The 24154-nt window shown below is 43.3% G+C and overlaps 3 protein-coding genes across 5 annotated transcripts; all 3 read left to right on the top strand.

Annotated features, from left to right (window-relative positions):
- The first annotated feature begins 608 nt into the window (after window positions 1-608).
- On the top strand, window positions 609-10286 carry LOC137857346 (olfactory receptor 5J3-like). 3 transcript variants are annotated; one of them, XM_068683677.1, is made up of 2 exons: window positions 609-620; window positions 8822-10286. In XM_068683677.1, the coding sequence occupies exons 1-2, from the start codon at window positions 609-611 to the stop codon at window positions 9746-9748; spliced, it is 939 nt and encodes a 312-aa protein (XP_068539778.1). In that variant the 3' UTR covers window positions 9749-10286. The 3 variants fall into 3 exon arrangements, with proteins under 3 accessions (XP_068539778.1, XP_068539777.1, XP_068539776.1); XM_068683676.1 differs by lacking the exon at window positions 609-620 and adding an exon at window positions 7061-7075; XM_068683675.1 differs by lacking the exon at window positions 609-620 and having other exon boundaries at window positions 8807-10286.
- Window positions 10287-15418: 5132 nt separating this feature from the next.
- LOC137857569 (olfactory receptor 5J3-like) lies at window positions 15419-16372 on the top strand. Its single transcript, XM_068684258.1, has one exon. It carries the CDS (start codon window positions 15419-15421, stop codon window positions 16370-16372), a length of 954 nt encoding a protein of 317 aa, XP_068540359.1.
- Window positions 16373-21730: 5358 nt separating this feature from the next.
- LOC137857562 (olfactory receptor 5J3-like) lies at window positions 21731-22675 on the top strand. Its single transcript, XM_068684228.1, has one exon. The coding sequence runs from the start codon at window positions 21746-21748 to the stop codon at window positions 22673-22675; it is 930 nt and encodes a 309-aa protein (XP_068540329.1). The 5' UTR covers window positions 21731-21745.
- Window positions 22676-24154: the final 1479 nt, after the last annotated feature.

The following is a 24154-nucleotide window of genomic DNA, read 5'->3' as shown; positions in this document are numbered from 1 at the left end:
CAGGACCTGCCTTTCATAAACCCATGCTGACTGGGCCTGATCGCCTGCTTGCCCTGCAAATGCTGCGTGATGACTCTCAAGATAATCTGCTCCATGAGCTTCCCTGGCACTGAGGTCAAACTGACAGGCCTGTAGTTTCCCGGGTCTGCCCTCCAGCCCTTCATGTAGATGGGCGTCATGTTTGCTAGCCACCAGTCAACTGGGACATCCCCCGATAGCCAGGACTGCAGATAAATGATGGAAAGCGGCTTGGCCAGCTCCTCTGCCAGTTCTCTCAGTACCCTTGGGTGGATCCCATCCAGCCCCATCGACTTGCGCACATCCAAGTGCCATAGCAGGTGGCTAACCATTTATTCGTGGATAGTGAGGGCCACATCCTGCTCCCCATCCCCTTCCACCAGCTCAGGGTACTGCGTATCCGAAGAACAACCAGTATTGCCGCTAAAGACTGAGGCAAAGAAGGCATTAAGCACCTCCGCCTTTTCCTCATCTTTTGTAACAAGGTTTCCCTGTTGCCTTCAGGGGGCAGTGGCGACCTGGTTCAGGAATGGCACGGCGACCAACCCCAGGCCGCTCGGTCCATCGGCTCACAGACACCAATGTGGTGGATGGCAAATGGCGTTTATTGTCGAGTCACATGGGGTTATATACCCGAGGCCCATAGCGTCACTTCCGCTTGCTTACATCACAGGCCACACGCTACTGTCCATCAAGGGAGGGGCTCCACCTTTCCGTACAGCGCCACATCTTCCGGCCGCCAGACCCTAACTACCCACATTTCCCCCCGCATCCAGTAAAGGATGGAGATTCTCCTTAATCCTCCGTTTTGCATTGATATATTTGTAAAAAGATTTTTTGTTGTCTTTAACGGCAGCAGCCAGCTTGAGCTCCAGATGAGCTTTGGCCTTTCTAATTTTGTCCCTGCACAGCCTATAACATCCTTATAGTCCTCCTCAGTGTCCCGCACTTTTTTCCAAAGATTGTATACCCACTTTTTTCTCCTAAGTTCAGGCTGCAACTCTCTGTTGAGCCAGGCCGTTCTTCTTCCACACTGGCTCGTCTTTGGGCACGTGGGGACAGACCACTCCCGCGCCATTAAGATTTCCCTCTTGAAGAGCGCCCAGCCTTCCTGGACTCCTCTGCCCTTCAGAACCGCCTCCCAAGGGACTCCACCAACCAGTGTCCCGAGCAGCTCAAAGTCAGTCCTCCGGAACTCCAGTACAGCGGTTTTACTGGTCCCCTTCCTGGCCTCACCAAGAATAGAGAACTCCACCATTTCGTGGTCACTCTGCCCAAGACAGCTTCCGACTACCACATCTCCCACCAGTCCTTCTCTGTTTGTGAAGAGAAGGTCTAGCGGGGCGCCACCCCTGGTAGGCTCACTAACCAGCTGCATCAGGAAACTACCTTCCACAGAAACCTCCTAGACTGCTTTCTCTGGGCTGTGTTGTGCTTCCAGGATATGTCAGGGAAGTTGAAGTCCCCCACGAGAACAAGCGCCGATGATTTTGCAACTTCTGTCAGTTGCCTGTAGAACTCCTCATCCGTCTCCTCATCCTGGTTCGGCAGTCTATAACAGACCCCGACCAGGACGCTAGCCTTGTTGGCCTTCCCGCTGATCCTAACCCAAAGGGACTCAACCTTGCCATTCCCAGCCTCGAGTTCCACAACATCGAAAGACTCTCTAATATAGAGAGCCAAACCACCACCCCTTCTGTGCTGCCTGTTCCTTCTGAAGAGCTTATAACCAGGCATTGCAGCACTCCAGTCATGAGACTGGTCCTACCACATCTCCGTGACGGCAACCAAGTCGTAGCCTGCCTGCTGCACGATGGCTTCCAGCTCCTCCTGTTTGTTACCCATGCTGCGTGCATTGGTGTAGATGCACTTCAGCTGGGCCATTGCCTTATCCCCCGGCCTTGCCATTGTTCCCCCTGGCACAGCTCCAACAAGCCTTGAGCGAATGAACGGCTGTGCGAACGGCTGTGTGGTGCTTAGCTGCCGGATAGGGGAAACCATGACAACAGCAATGTAGTCATGTAACCAAATTGAAGCCAAAACTTTCAGCCCGGTCCTTGACCTGAACAGGGAGTGAGGATCCGTATCCTGGCATTTATACGTGATAGTTTATGTGCAGCCAAAGTAAATACTGCAGTCGGAGGTCATGGCGCTACATTTTGAAAAGTCCGGCATAAAGAAGAGATCTCAGAAAAGCAAATTTAAGCAACATTAATGTCAAGCAAAGTCTTTCTGATTGCTATATTCTTTATCTGTCGTGACTAGACGGATGAAAATCTATGACGGCAATTTTGCCTTTTAGGTCATTTTCTTTTTTATTTTATTTAAGTTTATTGGTCTTATTTTAACAGGCTCTGTACTAATTTTCCTCACAGAATGACTAGCAGAAATATGAGCCTTACGTGCCTTTTGTATTTAATTCATTAGGTCAACTCTAACCACTAAACCAGGTTATTTCTATTAGCGATAAGGAGCAATTGAACCTTAAACATTGAAACCTAGGTTGATGAGCCTATTCCACAAGGTCTCATGACTCCACACATGTGAAGTGAAATCTGCCAGGTGGGGATCATTTGACGTTTGCCATAAAGGAAGCATGAGGAGCATGGGAAGACTTGCCACTCTAGGGGAGTATGAGGTTCAGGTTGCTTAGGGTGCTTTTCTACTGCCCTGGTGAAATGGAATCAGTGTTCTTAAGTAGGCTGCTTTTTCATCGTGTTTTCTACAATCTCTGTGAAATAGTTTGGGACACTCTATGAGCTAGTAACATTGGTGGTGACTACTCAAAATGGGAAAACCCTGGTGGTGCTACTTCCACTTCCCCATGAAGTTGTTTGATAGTAAGTAAAATTCAGAAGCTGGCAGGTAAGTGTTCCTGGGTTAAAAATTTAATATGGGTTGGGGAGCTTGAGAATTTCTTTGATCATGTCTGTAACAGGGCCCTGAGTCCTCCAATATATTGATGTTATCAAAACTAACATCCGCTACTAAGACTAAAGAACAATATCACAGATTATCTTCACTTAATCAAATCTGCTTTCCACAGGTAGCAATCGTTTATGGCACCAATTTGGTCAGCTAGATGTACAGAACAGGGAAAACCTTAAAACATCTAAGATATTGCTTATCTTCTCAAAATGATGTTGTGATGTGATTAACTCCTATCCCTCAGGAGATATACAGTATGGTATAATTGCCATGCTCGTTCAGTCTGGCTTGTCAAAGATATAATCACTTAGTTTTTTTTTTTTCTGAGTGTATGAAAACACAGCTTCATATAAAAGCCTGCCTCCTGGAAGTGAGATGTAAAAATGAGGTGAAGTTGGCAAAGCATAAAGAAGCAAGATAATGCTTGTCAGTTCTTGTAAAAAATTAGTTCTTATTCTTGAATGTTTACTTTGAAAAGTAAGTATGTGCTGAAAGTTGCATGTTGATTGTTTGATTCTGCAAAGCTATCATATCTGTGCCTGAATTAAGTCCTAGTTACAAAGGTATGCCTCTGCACTAAGTGGGCAAAGACAGCGTAGAAGAGAATAAAGGGGATTTGTCTGATTTTATTTTTTACATATTTTTTTTTGTCTGTAACTGTGGACCTTGTTTTTTTATTATTATTTATTTTTTCCATTTCCAGCTTGGATTTCTTGAATGCTTCTCACATTCAGCTATGGGGGATAAGCAAAACACAGCTACTGAAAAGCATATTTACACTAAGATTTAGGATTTGTCTCTTCTGTCTTAAGTTGAGGTTCATAACCAACTATTTTAGGTTTAATGCCTTTAGGTTCTCATCCTCAGGCATATATCTTAGGAGTGCATGGCATAGATCAGATGCATGCCACTGTACCAGTGCCTTATTTCTCTCTGATAAATATAGACGCTAAAAGTCTCTGTAGATATTTAAAATTAAGTTGCCATTTACAAAGAGGGGTTTTAACTATCTCCTAGCGGACATATAGCATTGAGATGGCTTTTTTTTTAATTTCAAGGAAAAATGGATGGGTAATTAGATTTTAGTATCTGGGCAGTACTATTCCACATAGCTACAGGAATCTTGGGAACTTGGGGTTTTAAAAATTTTCTGGCATGTGATCATGGACAAGACAGTCCAGGGCGCCTTCTAGTCCTCCAGGGCGCCTTCTAGTCCTCCAGGGCGCCTTCTAGTCCTCCAGGGCGCCTTCTAGTCCTCCAGGGCGCCTTCTAGTCCTCCAGGGCGCCTTCTAGTCCTCCAGGGCGCCTTCTAGTCCTCCAGGGCGCCTTCTAGTCCTCCAGGGCGCCTTCTAGTCCTCCAGGGCGCCTTCTAGTCCTCCAGGGCGCCTTCTAGTCCTCCAGGGCGCCTTCTAGTCCTCCAGGGCGCCTTCTAGTCCTCCAGGGCGCCTTCTAGTCCTCCAGGGCGCCTTCTAGTCCTCCAGGGCGCCTTCTAGTCCTCCAGGGCGCCTTCTAGTCCTCCAGGGCGCCTTCTAGTCCTCCAGGGCGCCTTCTAGTCCTCCAGGGCGCCTTCTAGTCCTCCAGGGCGCCTTCTAGTCCTCCAGGGCGCCTTCTAGTCCTCCAGGGCGCCTTCTAGTCCTCCAGGGCGCCTTCTAGTCCTCCAGGGCGCCTTCTAGTCCTCCAGGGCGCCTTCTAGTCCTCCAGGGCGCCTTCTAGTCCTCCAGGGCGCCTTCTAGTCCTCCAGGGCGCCTTCTAGTCCTCCAGGGCGCCTTCTAGTCCTCCAGGGCGCCTTCTAGTCCTCCAGGGCGCCTTCTAGTCCTCCAGGGCGCCTTCTAGTCCTCCAGGGCGCCTTCTAGTCCTCCAGGGCGCCTTCTAGTCCTCCAGGGCGCCTTCTAGTCCTCCAGGGCGCCTTCTAGTCCTCCAGGGCGCCTTCTAGTCCTCCAGGGCGCCTTCTAGTCCTCCAGGGCGCCTTCTAGTCCTCCAGGGCGCCTTCTAGTCCTCCAGGGCGCCTTCTAGTCCTCCAGGGCGCCTTCTAGTCCTCCAGGGCGCCTTCTAGTCCTCCAGGGCGCCTTCTAGTCCTCCAGGGCGCCTTCTAGTCCTCCAGGGCGCCTTCTAGCCCTCCAGGGCGCCTTCTAGCCCTCCAGGGCGCCTTCTAGCCCTCCAGGGCGCCTTCTAGCCCTCCAGGGCGCCTTCTAGCCCTCCAGGGCGCCTTCTAGCCCTCCAGGGCGCCTTCTAGCCCTCCAGGGCGCCTTCTAGCCCTCCAGGGCGCCTTCTAGCCCTCCAGGGCGCCTTCTAGCCCTCCAGGGCGCCTTCTAGCCCTCCAGGGCGCCTTCTAGCCCTCCAGGGCGCCTTCTAGCCCTCCAGGGCGCCTTCTAGCCCTCCAGGGCGCCTTCTAGCCCTCCAGGGCGCCTTCTAGCCCTCCAGGGCGCCTTCTAGCCCTCCAGGGCGCCTTCTAGCCCTCCAGGGCGCCTTCTAGCCCTCCAGGGCGCCTTCTAGCCCTCCAGGGCGCCTTCTAGCCCTCCAGGGCGCCTTCTAGCCCTCCAGGGCGCCTTCTAGCCCTCCAGGGCGCCTTCTAGCCCTCCAGGGCGCCTTCTAGCCCTCCAGGGCGCCTTCTAGCCCTCCAGGGCCTCTGTACATTCCTAGTGCAAAGACAGTTAGGGGCAGTCGGAACTGAAACAAATATCTCAGCATAGCATTGCTGAAGAGAGGTGAGTATATCCACAAGAACAAAACAAAAAATAGCTTGTCTATAATTAGAGATGAGAAGCTGAGACCTTGTGCTTGAGATATAGAGTAAAGCAAGAAGAGAAGGGGAATAGATTTGCATAGATATATTTATCTATTTCTGCTAAAATAGTGTTGCACTTGCAATGCCAGAATATCAGAGCAGATTCCTGTTCAGGATACAGTCATGCTTTTTGTTGTGACTCAGCTCACAGAATAAACATTTAGAGAGGAATGTATAGGTGTCTATAAGTGACTAGGATGTATAGGATCCCAGTGTACTCACTGGACAACTAGCCACCATAATGATGGTAGCTCATAAATGAGTTGTATCAATCTCTGAGTGGCTTTGGCTGCATTGATTAGTTCCAGCCTGTAGAAAGACTCTTAAGTCACTTGATAATAATAGAAGCAGTTGTAAACATAATTTGCTTTTCTCATGGGACAATTCAACTGAGAGCAATTACTCTACACTGAAAGCTTGTTTTGAAATAGTAGTATTAATTTGTACTGGCCAGTTGTTCCAGGTATCTATCTGGATGGAAAAATATAAATGCAAGTATGAGTTCATTTCCATCTCAACAAGTTTTTTCATCTGAGAGAGGGATTCTCTGCATGTACAATGGGGCTGGTTCCCTTCTCACGCAGGGAAGTATTATAGCAGTAAGTATAAATTGCAGGTGACCATGGAATTAAATAATTTAGAGTTTACTGATATTCCTTATCCTGAACTGGACGGAAGAGAAGCAAGAGGTGTTATCTTTGCAAAACCAAAACAAGCATCAAACTTCAATGCTGTCAGTCATTTCTCTCTCCCTGTCTCTCAGAATTGTTTTCCTCCTATTCGTGCTGAGTGTCTCCACAGAAAAATTACACCAAACTCTTCCAATACATGTATTTTTTCCAATGAACTTTTCTCTAACACAGATATAGAACCAGTCCTAGAATGAAATGAAGCAGGTAAAAGAAAATACAATTATTTTCTGTGATATTTTTTTTCTGCAACAATATGCCAATGTTTGTTTCTAACATGAAATATGTTTACCTTACAGGGTATTTTGTTCTAAGAAAAGCATCTGGAAGATCAATCTTCTCTTGAACCTTTAATGAGAGGAACACAGTGGTAAGCCTTCTTTAGGAAATTATAAAACCTTTCACGGTCTTCTTTCTGTTTTCCATCATGTAAGACTGGTAACATAGCAGATAATGACATAATGAATCAAAGGCAGGAAGTGAAAGGTTCTTAGGACTGAATTTGTCAATATCCAAATAATGAAAATGCCCCACATGGTAAATGCATCACAATGGTAAATCACACCATGATTCTTTCAACATAAACACTGGTACTTTTCAGATATGCTATAAAACATTTAAGACTTACTCTTTATTAATAATGCTAGTTACAGATGTCTAGATTGTGTCATAAACACCTAATGTAAGATAATTTTTCCTGTGCATGAATCTAGCTCAATGGATGGAAGAGCATTTTGGTCTTCCAGGTGCATAAAGTGAGGTCTGTATCTTCTAACATTTAATGATCTAAGCTAATCTGTCTGGGCACTCTCACCTCACCTTAGTCTCTGCTACAGTGGTACTCCATGAGAAGAAATGATCATCAAGTTTGTTTCAAGTCACCTGTCCTAGGCAACTATCTTACAACAGAAGTGACCATCGTATCCTAACCTAGGAAAGTGCTATCACTAGAAGCATTCCTTTGAGATAGCTGCAGTCAGGAGAGAGGCACCTCACTCAAACGTAAGTACCTTCCTAAACTGGAATCTCTCAAAACAGCATCACAAATTTGGAAATGACTGCTTAAGGAGTAAAGCATAAACAACATGAATGAGGTTTCTTCATCTGTTGCTTTGGAAATAAGAAAAAAATATGACTTTGTAGCTTTTAAGAACATTTTAAAAAGATATTATGACTTGTTAAGATTTTTAAAAGATGCTTTGACTTAGATATGATGCCTCAAAAGTACTGAGCAAGCATGAAAGAGACTTAAAGCTATGGATTTTGCCCTGCAAAGTTTTGGATGCCCCATCCCTGGAGGTGTTCAAGACCAGGTTGGATGAGGCCCTGGGCAACCTGATCTAGTGGGTGGCATCCCTGCTCATGGCAGGGGATTGGAACTAGGTGGTCTTTAAGGTCCCTTCCAAACCAAGCCATTCTATGATTGTATGAAAGCTGTGATGCCAGCTTACAGCCTTATTTATTGATGAATGCTTGGTTTTGGCTCTTTATGAGGACAATATTCTCCACCCTGAGTTAAGAAGTACCTAGGAGTTTTCATTGTCTCTCAGAGTTTTTTCTGCTTTGCTGGTGAAAATAGTTTAGGTCTTACTGCTTGTTTTAATCTTCTTTTCCTGTACATTTGTTCCTGGGTTTCTGCTACTGCAGCTTATACAAATGAGATAGTCACATGCATCAAATGTTTGTGATGAAAACAGTGTGCTTACAAGCCCCTAATTTGGGACCATTTCTTCAAAGTTATTCCAAGAAATGGGCAACAGTGAGTGCTTGATGCCTTCTAAAATTCAGTCTGCCAACAGACTGTTAGTTATTTCACAAACCAGTAAAATCACCTCAAAATATCAACCACTTTAGAAAATGTTAGTCATTATGTTTTGAAATACTCATTCAAAAGTGCATTGGGGAAAAGGCACGCTTGCAGAAGCTGTAAATTCTCCATTGGTATGGGGCATCGAGGACTGCTTCAAATTCAGGAATACCACTGGCATAGTGGAACTCTACCATGGAGCGTTGAGGTAGGCTAAAAAATTTCTTGAGCTCCCTTCACTTCCTCCAAAATTCAGCTCCATGGATTTTGATGGGTCTGGTCTCTGTCTTCTTGAATAGCCCTGCTATTCAAGAAGACATAGAGACCAGACCCATCAAAATCCATGGATAGATTGTTCCATCTTATGTCAGAGAAAGGTAATTATGGAAAATAAAAGAGAAGGAAGGGGACCAATGGAACCTAGAAAGAAATGAGATAACTGGTTATAATTTTAGGTGTAAAAGCCAAAACTGGAGGGGATGAGTGGCACAGGGACTGTGGTGAGGGATGCTGACAATCCATCCTATGCTCTGATATTTGGTTTCCTTTTTTACTCCAGCAGGCAACACTTAAATGAAAATGAGGGTGCAAGAGAATCATACCACTGTGGCTAGCTTCATTTTCACAGGATTAACTGATAGACCAGACCTGCAACTTCCACTGTTTGCTGTCTTTTCTTTGATTTATGGGATGACCTTGCTGGGCAATCTAGGAATGATACTGATCATTAGGTTTGACCCATACCTGCATACCCCTATGTACTTTTTCCTCAGCAACCTGTCCTTCTTAGATGTCTGTTATTCTTCCACTATTACTCCCAATATGCTGCTCAACTTTTTAAAAGTGTCAAGAGGAATGTCATATAGTGGATGCCTTATACAGTATGGCTTCTTTGCACTTTTTGCCACCACAGAAATGTTTCTCTTGGCTGCAATGGCATATGACCGCTATATGGCCATTTGTAACCCTCTGCTCTACACTGTCACTGTGACCAAAAAGGTTTGTGTACTGTTAATAGCTGGATCCTATTTTGGGGGTATTGTAAATTCACTGATACACACCCACGGCTTGCTAAAATTGTCCTTTTGCGGCTCAAATGTTATTGATCACTTTTTCTGTGACCTCCTCCCTCTCCTAAAACTCTCCTGCAGTGACACCCATCTCAACAAGGTGCTTGTTACTGTATTTGGCTCCTTGTTTGAGGCAACCACTTTTACAATCACCATAATTTCTTACTTTTTCATCGTTGTCACGGTGCTGAAGATCCGTTCTGCCAAGGGCAGGCAAAAAACTTTCTCCACGTGTGCCTCCCACCTTACAGGTGTTTTCACATTTCATGGCACAATCCTGTTCATGTATTTCTTCCCCAGCTCCACCCACTTGCTGAGCACTGATAAAACTGTTTCTGTGTTCTACACGGTGGGCATTCCTCTGCTCAACCCCTTAATATACAGCTTGAGAAACAACGGTGTGAAATGTGCTGCAAGGAAACTGCTGAAGAGGACAGTCTTAATGTGTTGAAAGCCTTCCACAGTGGCATCTGGGGTGAATCTGTACAAAACCCCCATTGTTTTGGATGTGGATTATGAGGTCACAGTTGACTGGAGGCTAGCAAATGTGGCATTCATCTGCAAGAAGGGCCAGAAGAAGGATGCAAGGAACTGCAGGCCTGTCAGTCTGACTTTGGTGCTGGGGAAGGTTATGGAGCATAGTACCATCTTCTTAAATGCCACCATGCAACATATACAGGACACCCAGGTGATCAGGCCCACTCAGCATGGGTTTATGAAAGGTAGGTCCTGCCTGACTAACCTGATCACCTTCTATGTCAAGGTGATGCACTTAGTGCATGAGGCAAAGGCTGTGGATGTTGTCTGCCTAGACTTTCGTAAAGCTTTTGACACTGTGTCCCACAGCCCTCTCTTGGAGAAACTGGCTGCTCATGGTTTGGACAGGTGTACGCTTTGCTGGGTAAAAAACTGGCTGAGTGGCCAGGCCCAAACAGTTGTGGTGTTAAATCCAGATTTAATGGAGCTAAATCCAGTTGGAGGCCAGTCACATCAAGGTGCTGGAGTGTGTCCGAAGAAAGACAAGGATGGTGAAGGGTCTAGAGAACAAGGCCTATGAAGAGCGACTGAGGGAAGTTGGGTAATTTAACCCAGAGAAAAGGAGGCTCAGGGGAGACCTTATTGCTCTCTACAACTACCTCAGAGGAGGTTGTAGTGAGGTGGCGGATTGGTCTCCTCTCCCAAACAACAATGAATAGAACAAGAGAAAATGACCTCAAGTTGTGCCAAGGGAGGCTTAGGTTAGATATTAGGGAAAATTTCTTTACTGAAGGTATTGTAAAGCATTGGAAAAGGCTGCCCAGGAAAGTAGTTGAGTCACCATTCCTGCAAGTATTTAAAAGAGCCATAGATGCGGTACTTAGGGACACAGTTTAGTGGTGGACTTGGCAGTGCTAGGTTAATGGTTGGACTTGGTGACCTTAGAGGTCTTTTCCAACCTAAGTTATTCTATAATTCTAAGATTGCTAATTGAAGGATGTGCAATATGGAAAGACAGATAAATCCTCTTATTAAAGCTTTATTTCAGCAAACTCCGAGTCAGTATAACACACAGGCACTGCATTACAGAGGTTTTAAGTCACCTGCAAGTTCTCTGAAGTCTTTGGATACCGATGTTGTTTGTGCCTCTGTGAGAGCAGTTTTAAGAAAGGGAAAAAAACTGCTGTGCAATAGCAGCTGTGAGAGCAAGGAGTGAGAACCAGCCCTGCAGCCCCCAAGGTGAGGGTAGCAGGAGGGCAGGAGGTGCTGCAGGCAGCAGCAGTTCCCCTGCAGCCTGTGGAGAGGCCCCTGGTGGAGCAGGTGGATGTTGGCCTGAAGGACACTGCAGGAGCAGGCCCAGGCCAGATCTGTGGCCCATGGAGTGGAGCCCATGCAGGAGCAGGAGGCCTGGGGGGAGCTGCCGCCCGCAGGGGACCCGTGTTGGTGCAGTTTGCTCCTGATAGATGGACCCCCTGGGATGGAGCCGTGTAGGAGCAGTGCTTGAAGAGCTGCTGCCTGTGGGCAGTCCGTGCAAGTTCAGTTTGGGAAGGACGACATCTCGTGAGAGGGACCCCACATGGAGCAGGGGCAGAGAGCGACCATGAAGGAGGAGCGGAGACGAAATGTTAGAACTGACCACAGTTCCCATTCCCCTGCTCTACTCAGGGGGAGGACATAGAAGAGGGTGGATGGGGAAAAGTGTTTTTAGTTTGTTTTTATTTTTATTTTTGTTGTTCTCACTGCTCTAGCTTGTTAGTAATAGGTAATAAATTTCATTAATCTAGCTATGCTGAGTCTGTTTTGCCCATGAATATAATTGCTGAGTGATCTCCCTGTCCTTACCTCAACACTTGAGCCCTTTCCATCATATTTTCTCACCCTTTCCCTTTGAGGAGGGAAAGTGAGAGAGAGCAATTGTGGTGGAGTTCAGCTGCCCAGCTGGGTAAAGCCACCAAAGCTGCCTGTTTTCTCTGTGGACTATGGAAAGATCTAACATGACCAGCCAAGGTCAACATTTTGGAATTTTCATCTGCCCAAATTTAGGTACCTAAATTTTACCTCAAGGCTTTAACTATTCATTGTGGTTACTGTTATTATCAGCTGTTGCCCCTAGGATTAATGCAAAGGAAGTGTTAATAGTGGCACTGTAAGATTCAAAATATTTGTGCATGTTCTGAAAAACATAGCAACCAGGCAATCTGAAAGGTGACTTTGAAGTTGTCTAGGAAGAAAATAAAGAAGGAGAGGAAACTTGTCTTGTAAGCATGTGGCATTGGTAATAGTATCAATAGAAATCCTCCAGGAAGTGGCTTGTACAATTGTGTGTCATTTTGCTCCAAGTGTGCATGCTTTGAGAACCACTGTTATGATTTCTTTCTCAAATACACATCAGATCTTCAGTGAGGAAAATAAACAACCTTGGACTGGTGAAAGTCTCAAAGGCTGAATCTTAACCAGCTCAATTCACAGAAGTAGGACTAAAGGTGTTGTAGGAGTTGCTCTAGGTAGATGACATCTACTTATAGGAGCGGTAAACTGTATGAGAAATGTATCTGCCTTTTGCCTGCAGTGTCTTCCAACACAACAGGGTTTGTATAAAAGTTTAATCCGTGATGTACTTTCTAGGTACAGAATAAACCGCGCATTCCAGCACATATCCATGAGGTCTCACAGACCTGACAGTCAGAGCCCTCATCACTACCCTGCCACTGGAACCCTACAAATTAAAAGACACTTCCACAAGCCATTCCCTCCTCCTCAAACACTGCATGTAGCAATTTCATGCACAACCAAGCAGAACAAAATGTTTGTGATCACTCAAAACTGATTAAGAAAAAACAAAAGATAAATACTGAAATACTTTATAAATTCTTTTTCTTGATATTTCACGCAATCCCTTTCTTTTCAACTAGATAAAGAGCCATCATTACAATATTCTTAGTCTCCTATTTGTTATTTTCCAAAAGAGGACACCTTGTCTGTTATGTGGTCAGCCAGGAAAACAAGGACTACTAAAATTTTACTTTTTTTTAATTTTGTTTCATCAGCATATATAAACAACCAAATATAAAATTCTACTTCAATTCTGATAGATTCTCCATCAGTTAAAGACTTTAATTTAGGATGGGTGGAGTTTCATGACTGGGTATTAAAAAGTCATGCATTCTCTTTCAGCCACCCAACCATGAAACAACTTCTGAAAAACAGCTAACCAGAGCAATGAGCCCCTGCATTTCAAGCTATCTAACGTGGGTTGCTGGTATCAGTGATCTTTGTGTCCACCCAATGGACATGTCAGCCAGAAAGACCAGGACTGTGTCCACCCTGCCCATGCCCTACATTATATACAACTGCATGAATGATGGGATGAGAGAGGGGACTGACTCAAAAATGACTGCAAGCAGTTTGATGTCTGTGTTCCTTTTAGACTGAAGTTCAACAATGATCTTTCCAGTGTCCTACAGACACAGAATATACCCAAGTCTCCTTTCTCTTTTCCTTTGTCTTAATAAAGCAGACAGGATTTGCCATAAATGGGGCCATAAAGGACTGTAAGCATACTCATTTCATGCATGTTGCTGTGGGAGACCAGGCCTCTGTTTACCTATTTAAAGCCTCCCACGAGGATACTTTAATTATGTCCTTTGTGTTCAATCTGAAAAATATTAGCTGAAGACTCAGTTGTTTGTTCAGTTCCTAATAGTCAAAGTAGCAAATGTTTGCAGTAGCAGGTCCTGACATGACCTCTCAGGTCTGAGGGATAAGTGGCTTTTCTGTGCCACATGCAAGTGTGGAACAATAATATTTCTTTTCTGTGGAGGGACGAGGGTTATTTTTTCTCTTCCCAGGTGTCTGCAGACACCTCTCACTATCATGCCAATGCAGTGAGCTGGTCACATACATTTCCTTTGGTTGCATATCTTCTCTAAGGAGAAATTACGTATTGCAGATATCACTTAGGGAAGATCATGAAAGAGCTGAAAGCTAGACATGAAGATACCTTTATAGGGACAAACCTAGGTTGTGATGGCATCCTTGAGAGTTAAATCCAGACTCCTGCAGTGCTAGAGTGTTTGGAAGTTCAGGATTCAAGAAGTGTGTCTGAGCATCAAAAACCAGGTATGTCCTTGACAGTTTTAGCACTGACCTGCCAGACGGACCTTGACAGGTCCCATGCTCTGAGTATTTGACAAACACATGCCGAGAGACTCCTTTAAAAATTCAGCATCTGAATGCACAAGAAAGACTGGGAAAAGCAATAAAGCAATATTGCTCTCTGTATTGCACATCCAGAGAGCTCAAAAATACCTTTCTTGTTTGTTTGCTTTGTGTAAGTTGTGAATTGTAAGGTCAGCAGGATGGTCAGGTAGTTTCAACTGTAAGACCAAACATTGCACATAAAAATGGGTACAATCTCTGTGGGATAGATTTCACTGAGCTTTAGATTTCTCCACTGATCACTTACATTCAGAGTTAAACACCTCAGGTGCTTTTTTGATTAATGGAAAAAGACGGGACTCCCCCAGAGGGCAATTCACCCTGTTGATAGGCTTTCAGGCTGCTCACTCCCTTCAGAGAAGGAGGTGAAATAAGTAGGATGAGTAGTTGGCTACACCATAGTTTGATCATACACTGATCACAGAAGTAGCCTAGTTGACCTGGAAGTCTAGATTAAATTTAGACAAGTAAATGGTAATTGCATGATTGCCTGAAAAAGTCTCCTCTGGATCTCAAGTTAAAATCCAACAAGAGACCCAGATACCTAAAATTAGGCTATGATCCCCCTTTTATGTATTTTGTGTGGCTTGCTTGTGGATAAAATATGGGATCAGTCATGAGAGGAGGCACCAGATCTCGTCTCCCACCCTGTTCTGGACTCTCTTCTACAAAGTAGGTTTGGATCTCATTAATTTAGTCATAAAATAGACCCGATGTGTAACTCTCTCTCTTTCTATGTTGGTGTTTTAAAAAGTTGACTACTGTTACATGTCATCTCTTCTTCCATTGACATAAGGAAGGAAAGAAGCTGCTGAGAGTGTCTTCTGAAGAAAGCCTTGTGCTGCCCAAGGCACAATGCTGAGCAAGTTGTGCAGGCTCCCTCTACTAGTGACTGAGAAGGAAAGGACACATTCATAGAGCAAAGAGAGTGCTAAGGATTTAGGTGAGATACCTTCTCTCTGGTGAGTTTCAGTCTTTCCTGGTGAGTAAATAACATGAAATACCTTGCTGAAAAGATGAAGAAAATTGCAGAATTCATTCAGTGTTTATCATACGTGTTTCAAAACTCACGAATGATACCTGCATGTCAAACTTTGCATCACCTAAAAATAATACTCAGTAGCTGTGTTGCAGATGTGTACTGCTGTCCACAAGCAACACCACTAGGCAGCTTGCTACTATTAGCTTGTGCACAATGGGCACAGAGGATCCCCCTGTGAGGCTGGTCTGATTGATGAAAATAGGCACTTTTGAGCATGCTCAAAAATTGCTGCTGCACAAAAGGGAATCAAGATCCGGGTATTTAATCTCAGCCCTCGTTCTTCTTTACAGTAGGTTACTCCTACTCATAAACAACCTTTCTTTCTTTTTTAACTGTATAGTCAACTCATCTTATCTCAGCAGGTAATCTGTTACAGAGGTAAGGATGGCAGCAAGCAATCACACCACAGTAACTTACTTCATCCTCTTGGGACTGACAGATCGCCCGGAACTACAGTCCCTGCTCTTTGTGATGATCCTACTAATCTATGTTGTCACGCTTGCAAGTAATCTTGGTATGATTGGCTTGATCACGACTGACTTCCAGCTGCAAACACCCATGTATTTCTTCCTCATTAACTTGTCAATTGTGGATCTCTGTTATTCTTCAGTTTTTGTTCCAAGGATGTTGATAAACTTCTTAGTGGAGAATAAGACTATTTCTTACTCAGCATGTGTCACCCAGCACTTCTTATTTGTTGTGTTTGTGACCACAGAGGGATTTCTGCTGGCTGTAATGGCTTATGACCGCTACATAGCTATTTGCAGCCCACTACTTTACACCGTTCTTATGCCCAGGAAAGTCTGTATTTGCCTGGTGGTTGCATCATATTTAGGGGGACTCTTTAACTCATTGGTACATACTTGTGGCTTACTGAAATTGTCATTCTGTGGCCCTAATACCATCAACCATTATTTCTGTGACACAAACCCACTGCTACAACTCACTTGCTCTGACAACCGCGTGAATGAGCTAGTGCTTGTAACCCTCTCAGGGATCATAGCTATGTCAACACTCCTTATTGTCATCGTCTCCTACATCTACATCCTCTTCTCCGTTCTGAGCAATGGCTCTGCAACCAGGTACAAAGCCTTTTCCACCTGCGCCTCCCATCTGACGGCTGTAACCCTATTCTACGGGCCTGTGAGTTTGAGCCATGTGCAGCCCAGTTCAAGATACTCGCTGGATCGTGAGAAAATCTCTGCAGTATTTTACACGCTGGCAGTTCCTATGCTGAATCCCCTGATTTACAGCCTCAGGAACAAGGAGGTGAAAAATGCTCTAAGAAGGGTGATGAAAAGGAAAAAATGCTGCTTATCAACTTGCTTGTCAGAATAATAGCCAATTCCATAGGAAAGGTGAAAAGAGAATGAGGTATCAGTTTGGTAGCAATGTTTGTATTTATACTATACCAACTATAAACATGTATGAATCAAACGTAACTGAAAAGTTAGAGAAACCTTGGCAGAAACTTTTTAGTACCTCAGAGAACTAATAAGATCTAGAGTGATCTTTTTTTTACTAGTCTATCTGCTATAATTTAAACATTGAACTTAGGATGTTAGAGCTAAATGAACAGTAGGATAAACCAAGAAACATTTTTTTTTTTTCCCCTGCAATTGTATTCTTTCATCTTCCTAACATATTACTGATTTCCTGGAGGAGAAGGTAAAAATTGCCTACTTCTACTGTTTGGTTCTCTTAACATATATTCATGTTTTTGGTTGGAGCTTCTAGGAAAATGTTTAACTCTTTACCTCAAAAGACAGATACTTACAAATGCATGCTCACAGAGTTAGTTTCCAGAGTTGAATCCTGCCTAACTTGTTTTTATTGCTTCTGTGGTGTTTTGTTTTTGGTTTTTTTTTTTTTTTTTTTTTTTAATTTATTATTTATTTATTATTATTATTATTTTATTTTTTATTTTGTTTTGTTTCACTGATTGTTTTTGTTTGTTTTCAATGGCGTAGCTGTATCTGATGAGGCCCAGCCCACAGAAAGGAGCCCAGGATAACTTTGGGCTGGGATTATCTATATTAAAAGTCCTGTAAGGTCTCAGCTGTATAAATCACTATTTCTTGGTAAATTAAGAAGAAAGTTAGTTAGCAAAATGCCCAAGCCAGTTTGGGAAACAACTCACTTTTCTGCCAGTCCACGTCATTCCATTGCCATCAAGAATTGTCAGCTGAGCAGGCTGTCTTCTTCACTTCTATGCAGTGTCAATAAGTAATCAAGTGTCTTCCAGAGAAGAGGCACCCAAAATTACTCAACCTGTCTATAAGTTATAAGGAGATGCTCTTCAGTAGCAGCTATCATGATGAGAAATGTGCAAGAGATAGGTTATCCAGTGCCCTGTGGTTTTACCTGGGTAAAGCTAGAGTGCAAAACCTGATATTCAGCGATGTCAAGTTACATTCAGACCCACCTGGATTTGGTGGGTATGAAATTGGGTTTTTGTGAGTACTTTCACACATTACTCATCCCAGTCAAACTTGTAAAAGGAAAGAAACACAGAACTGGAAAACGCTACTTTCAAGTCCTTCCATCCACTGCCTATGAGAAACAGATTCATAAGTGGTTGCTTGGCTGATTTTTGCATGAAGACACTTGACCAAGAGCTAATAAAAATATCAAGCTTTCATGCAGTGCATTTACTGTGCTTTTAGATGGTGATAGTATCAAAGCCTTATGTGAAGAAGGATCAGCTCTCAATCTCACTTTGTTCACATGCAAATTAGGCAGATGGACGTTGTTAGTTTAGATTTCACATTACATTAGCTTGGTAATCAATTCTATCTGCTCCTGTTCCCTCTTCTGCAACAACAGGAGAGAGAAGAAGCTGCCACCTGCCCTCCACTTGCCCTGGAGCTTACAACTGCATTAATTAACCTCTAAAGAAGTTGCTTGCAGAAAGTGCATACAGTGCCTGCTAAAGCACTTTCACATCACTTCATTTTCTTGAAGTTACATTACACTCTAAGTAGGCAGAACTCCTCCTGTTTAACTTGTTGTGTCCACAATATCAATATCCACTTGTAAATTGGTTACTCTTATTTTCCTTTATAATTACAACCAAAAATCAACACTTCTTGGTCACAGTCATCTAAGTGGTTTTAGACACCCACTCATGTTAGCAGGGGATGAATAAGCCCCAAAAATGCATTTTTGTTTGTTTGCTTTGCTTGATTTTTCTCTTGACTGAATATGAAGCCCAAGACAAGAACTTGTGTAGATATCTGTATTGGACAAAGAAGTTTAAGTTTTGGAAGAGAAGGTTACATTTTCAGGTTTGTGGTAGCCATTGCAGATGTCCATATCTGAACAGGTGAGCTCCCCTCATTGTTTCTAAGCATAATGAAATACTCTGTTTATATTTAATACTTCTACACATGAAAAAGATAAAAATAAAAAATCAGCAAAATATCCCAGAAAAGAGACAAATAACACCAGAAAGGTTTTACAGCAGATTATTGGTTATAAATGTTGCTAACACCTGGTCTAAATAGAAATAGTGCTTTCCAAATACTCCAATTAATAAGGAAGCAGGACACAAAACTTACTAGAAGGCTAATCATGCTTTGTGCATCTGGACCTAGACTTTAAATTGGGAAAATCTGGAGCCTGGGACACTGGAGAAGAAGAGCTGGTGCCTAGAAGAAGACTTTCTGAATAACAAGCAGTCATGGAATGAAGCAGCTGTAGGTCTTGGCTGGAGGAAAGACCCTGGAAGTGAGAGAAGAGAAGATCTTGGAGAGCAAAAAGTGGCATGGAAATGATTGATGGGGATGTTGGTCAGTAATGTCCCAGCCAGCAGGATTTTCTGCCTGGCCTTCACAGACCAGCAGCCACCTCCTCACTGGGAAGACAAGTTGAGATATTGTAAATACAACGCTGGAGGGCGGAGGGGACGAGTGAGTTGGTGTATGAGGTAGTCAAGTAAGATAAAAGCTCATATCCTGGGGGTTCTTTAAACTCCAGTATCCAGATCCAATACCAGTTGTCATTTTTTCTCTCGTGTGCCAGTGGGATAAGTAGGATTTATTTCCCTTTAAAACAACAGTACAAGAATATTCATGTCAAAGCAAGGAACTTTATCTTTTAGAGCAGTTAACAGAAGATGTCTACAGAAAAAAATAAGATCACATCTCACGTGCAGTTCTGTCCCCAAAATACTTGTCTGTTTTGCAGAGATGGGGTCAGTCAGAACATCTGTGGCTCTAACCCTGTGCCGCTAAAAGGACGATTCAGTTCACCTCACTTGAACAGTCATCGTGATGGTTTAAGTTCCCATTACAGCCAAAGGACAGCTGGGTAATGAACCGATGGCATTAGAATAATTAATGTTTTGTGTCAGTGGTGGGTTATAGGCACCACAAGAACAATCATCCTATCCAAAGATACTTCTTTAAGAAGTAGGATTCCATAAAGGTTTACTTCTCTCCATTGGCTTAGAAAGAGTTTGGTGTAGTTGTTTGTTCTCAGATTAATATTTTCAAGACTTAAGCAATGAATCTGACTTAATTAGTCTCTGGATCTTGATATGTCCGAGTTCTGGTTTCCTATCCATAATGTCACACATTAGCCAGATTAAAGGCGGCAGCTGGCAGAATATTTAATAGAGTGAAGCAGACAGATTATATCTATAGACACTGTTTTGAGCATGTTTGTGAAGTAGAGCAAATACAAAATATTTCTCTGGAAGGCTTTTCTCTACTTTTTGCACACAGAGCCCTTGGATATCGTCCTTCTTTCTCTTTACTCATTTTACCCATCAGGAAAAGGACAGTCTTGTCTGGAGTTCCCTCCAATGTGTTATTTCAACCAAAGACCAAGGATGAGAGGTCTGGAGGACTGCCATTGCTATCCTGGCAGTCAAAGTAAGCAGAAAAGTTTTTACATACAATATCTGAATGATCTTAATCAGTATTAGCATTCTCCAAAGAATTCTGTCTTTAAACTCTTTACAGGGAAAACTTCCAATTGTTGATTTACATTTCACTTATCAGTCAGGTTGTAATAGAGCCACTGATATGGAAGTTAACTCCTTGCACTTTTCTTCCGCTCAAGTTTCAGACCATTAGATTCAGGAGAGCAATCTGTAAACACTGAAAGAACAGCATCAAGGGAAATCACTGGGCCCTTTGAGCCTGACGTAAAACATGTAGGGTAAAAACTCCAGCTCCCAGAGCACACAGCAGGTCTTTCCATTAAAAGGAAAACTCTTCCTAGAGCACTGACTTTACTGAATTCCTAAAAGCAATGGAAGAATCGCATGCTCTGAAGAGGGTTTAAGGCTGAGCAACCATTACTCACCTGAAGCAATTATACCCCACGTTTCTGGTACATCTGCAACTAGACTTTTAACTTGCAAAACCTGACACAGATTTCAATGCCCAACAACTTGCTGTACTTTCTTGGGGTAACAAGCCTAGAAAAATGCACCAGATCATTCCATTAAGAAGAAAAGCAAGAAGAAAAAGAAAATACTTCAAGACAACAGGCTATAATTGTTTGAGGTCTAACCTCCGACTAAAACATATGCTTCAGGTCTATGGCTACCTAATTCTACCAGTCTGAATTTGGGCTGTATAGAAGTCAATCCAAGGTAAGAAACTGCAATGTGCATTACAACAGCACATTGTTCAAGAAAACAGCATGTTGCTGTGTATTGGCTGCAAAGATCTTGATGCACTGGTAAGAAGATGATTCCCTCCTAAATTGCTACACTGTGCAAAGCTCTCTCTACTTTTTTCTTTCTATCTCTAGCTCTTTGCTTCATTGTGGCTCCCTCTTCACTACACAGAAACTTTTTATTCCCTTCAGTTTCCTGGGTTATGTGGGCCCTGAGCTGTGGTTCTCCCTTAGTGTGTATGATGCTCTTTGGTCACAAAGAAGCATAAAGGTAGCTAAGCACAAGCATAGGCAGACAGAATTATTTTTTTTTTCTGATTTTAAGAATATCAGAAATAACCTTTGAATATATAGCTAATCCTTCAGTAGCTAAATAATGGTAGGAAATGACCGTTAACTTCTCATCATTGTTTTCTGTGAAAATAGTGTTCTCAAACCCTGTTTCTCCAAATCTTCCACTAAGCTATGTCTTCTAGGCTTCTGTTTGGATTGTGTGCCAGGGTTCAAATATCTGGCATCTGATATCGAGGAGTTTCATCAACTGTATTGATAATGATGAGGAAGAAGTAACCAGCTAAAATTAGTAATCCTAGCTGTGACAGAAACAGTTGTAGAGCTGAAAAAGTTCCGTGTAAGAGTTTTCTAATGTTTTAATGTATCCTCTCCTCTCCAGAAGAAATCTAGACAATCGATATATGGACAACATAATATTTTAGCAAGTGAGGCAAAGGTACAAGAATCACAGATTAAAATGATGTAGGTGGAAAAGAAGCCATGCACTCGCTTTTAGAGTTCACTCCATTACACATAAGCTTGTAGAGATTTAAGCTCAGGAATGTGTTACTTGCTGCTGCATTTTGTTAGATATACAAACACCACCTGGCCTGGAATGAAACAAAATTATAAGGACAAATGTTTTCGTACCTTATCTTGATTCAGCATTGAAGGCATAACCAGACTACAATTTCAGAATAAACCTCAAATTGCTAGTTTGTGTTACTCTGTGTAATTAATACCGCCTTCTTCATCCTGACCATTCTTTGTAATTCAGCAGATCTCCTGTTGTATCCCTTAAGTCAGATGGATGGGAGGAATGACAGCACGATAACCCATTTCATCCTCCTAGGATTGACAGATCATCTGGAGTTGCAGGTCCCTCTCTTCTTCTTATTCTTAGGGATCTACATCATCACTCTGTTGGGGAACCTTGGGATGATCGTTTTGATTTGGACTCATCTCCAACTTCACACTCCTATGTATTTTTTCCTCAGTAACTTGTCTCTGATTGACCTCTGCTGTTCTACTGTCTTTGTTCCAAGGTTGCTGGTGAGCTTCTTAGTGCAGAGCAAAACCATTTCCTATTCCACATGCCTTTCCCAGATTTTCTTTTCTGCTGTTTTGCTCACTACAGAGGGGTTCTTGCTGGCTGCCATGGCATATGACCGTTATGTAGCCATCTGTAGACCACTGCTCTATACGACTGTAATGACCAAGAGAGTCTGTAGGCAATTAGTGGTGGGATCATATATGGGGGGACTCCTGAATTCATTGACTCACACTTGTGGCTTGCTGGAGCTGCCATTCTGTGGACCCAACCTCATCAATCATTACTGTTGTGACATACCTCCCTTGCTGCAACTTGCATGTGCAGATACCCATCATAATGAGACTTTGCTAATAGCTTTTTCTGTAGTTATTGCCCTGTTCACCCTCTTTGTCATTGCTGTTTCCTACATGCTCATCCTCTCTGCCGTCCTGAGGATCCAGTCAGATGATGGCAGGAAGAAAACCTTCCACACCTGTGCCTCTCACCTGACAGCTGTCACCATTTTCTATGGATCTGTTACTTTTAGCTACATCCAACCCAGCTCCAGCTACTCGATGGAGCAGGAGAAAATCTCGGCAGTCTTCTATACCCTGGTGGTCCCCATGCTGAACCCCCTGATCTACAGCTTGAGAAACAAGGAGGTGAGAAACAGCTTCAGAAAGTGCATCATGACTTTCCCATAAGTTATCAAGTTTGGAAACCACCTCTAATGGACACAGTACATCGTATGATGCATTCTGACATCTCAGCCACAGAAGAGAATGGCTTTGGGGAAGGAAGGTGTATCAGCACCAAGGATAGACCTTGCTAGATAAGCAAACACTTGAGACACAGGAACGACCAAATTTCTGAGTCGCTTGTATTTTGTTTTGGTAAAAGAAAATAAATGTGTCACGGGCAGTCATTTGTTTCCTTTCCATTTTAGTATCATATAATCATAGAATCATTCAGGTTGGAAAAGACCTCTACGATCATCTAGTCCAACCTTTAACTTAGTACTGCCAACTCCACCACTAAACCATGCTAATAAGTTGTACGTCTACATGTTTCTTGAAGATATAAGAAATATTTTCTCACCCACTCTATTCCCACCTCTCCAAAGGCAGAAGTTAGAGCATACACTGATGAGCATCTCCCACAACCACAGCTCTCCCAACCAGACTGTCTAAATGTCACCCAACACTAACGTGACATCCCAGACAACTCCAGTGTGTTTGTATCAGGCATGACAAAGAGAAGCCACATAAGAATCTCTGACAAATCAATTTTACATCCATGGGAATTAACTTCACAAACCAGACGTACACTTCTATCTATTTATTTATTTATTTATTTATTTATTTATTTATTTATTTATTTATTTATTCCAGAAATCAGTTTCAGGTGTTTAAGAAGTATGACTGTAGCCACTGAAAGCCTTGACTGATGGGACAAGGCTCTTCTGTATGCATTTCAACAACCACATATCTTTATATGGTTTAAGACTGCAGGATCTTGTCCTAAGAAAAGCTCAAGGAATTTATACAAGCTGGTCTTCCCTCATGTGAGAATCCAGCCGTATTACCTAACAATGTCACTAGGAAACCACAGGATTTGCTGAGCAATGGTTTCATTCCTCCCATCCCACATAACACAATGGCACATTGGCTGGAACTGAGGTTTGGTGTGCCCAAATATGCACTGGAGCAGCACAGAAACATTTACTTCAGACATTTCTGCCTAGTTCTAGCTCAGTCCCTGAAACTTGGGAAATCTACTGTCTGCTCATTCTTGGTTCCTCAGTCTTTCCTCCTGCTGTCTGTTCTTCTGCACAAAGTGAGGAACACAAGGATCGCCTGTGGTGATCATATGCTTTCATGATTCATGTCTCTCATTTCTGGATTCACACATCAGATTAAGAGAGGTTGCAAGAAGTGCCCAAAGCAACACAATAAAGGCCCGTGTCAGGGCCCTCACTGCACCAAGTCTTAATTGCCCCGATCAGTTTCACCTGGACCCTCCATCCCTCCATGCATTGGCCCAGGAGCTCTATTTAAGCTCAGCCCTGGGCTGTTCTTCTCCTTTTGATGTGTCAGATGAGTATTGGTCCCTACCTGGTAATGGAGCTTCTTGATCCAGACCTCAACCTGTGCGCTAACTTCATCACTTGGCCTCAGCCATAT

The sequence above is a fragment of the Anas acuta genome, chromosome 5, assembly GCF_963932015.1.
Source record: "Anas acuta chromosome 5, bAnaAcu1.1, whole genome shotgun sequence".
Taxonomy (NCBI): domain Eukaryota; kingdom Metazoa; phylum Chordata; class Aves; order Anseriformes; family Anatidae; genus Anas; species Anas acuta.
Note: the sequence above shows the minus strand (reverse complement) of the source record. Positions and strands in the feature narration are given on the sequence as shown.

Bases quoted from the DNA above. Each gene is read 5' to 3' on its own strand.
- LOC137857569 (XM_068684258.1), top strand. From the start codon at position 15,419: ATGGCAGCAAGCAATCACACCACAGTAACTTACTTCATCCTCTTGGGA.
- LOC137857562 (XM_068684228.1), top strand. From the start codon at position 21,746: ATGGATGGGAGGAATGACAGCACGATAACCCATTTCATCCTCCTAGGA.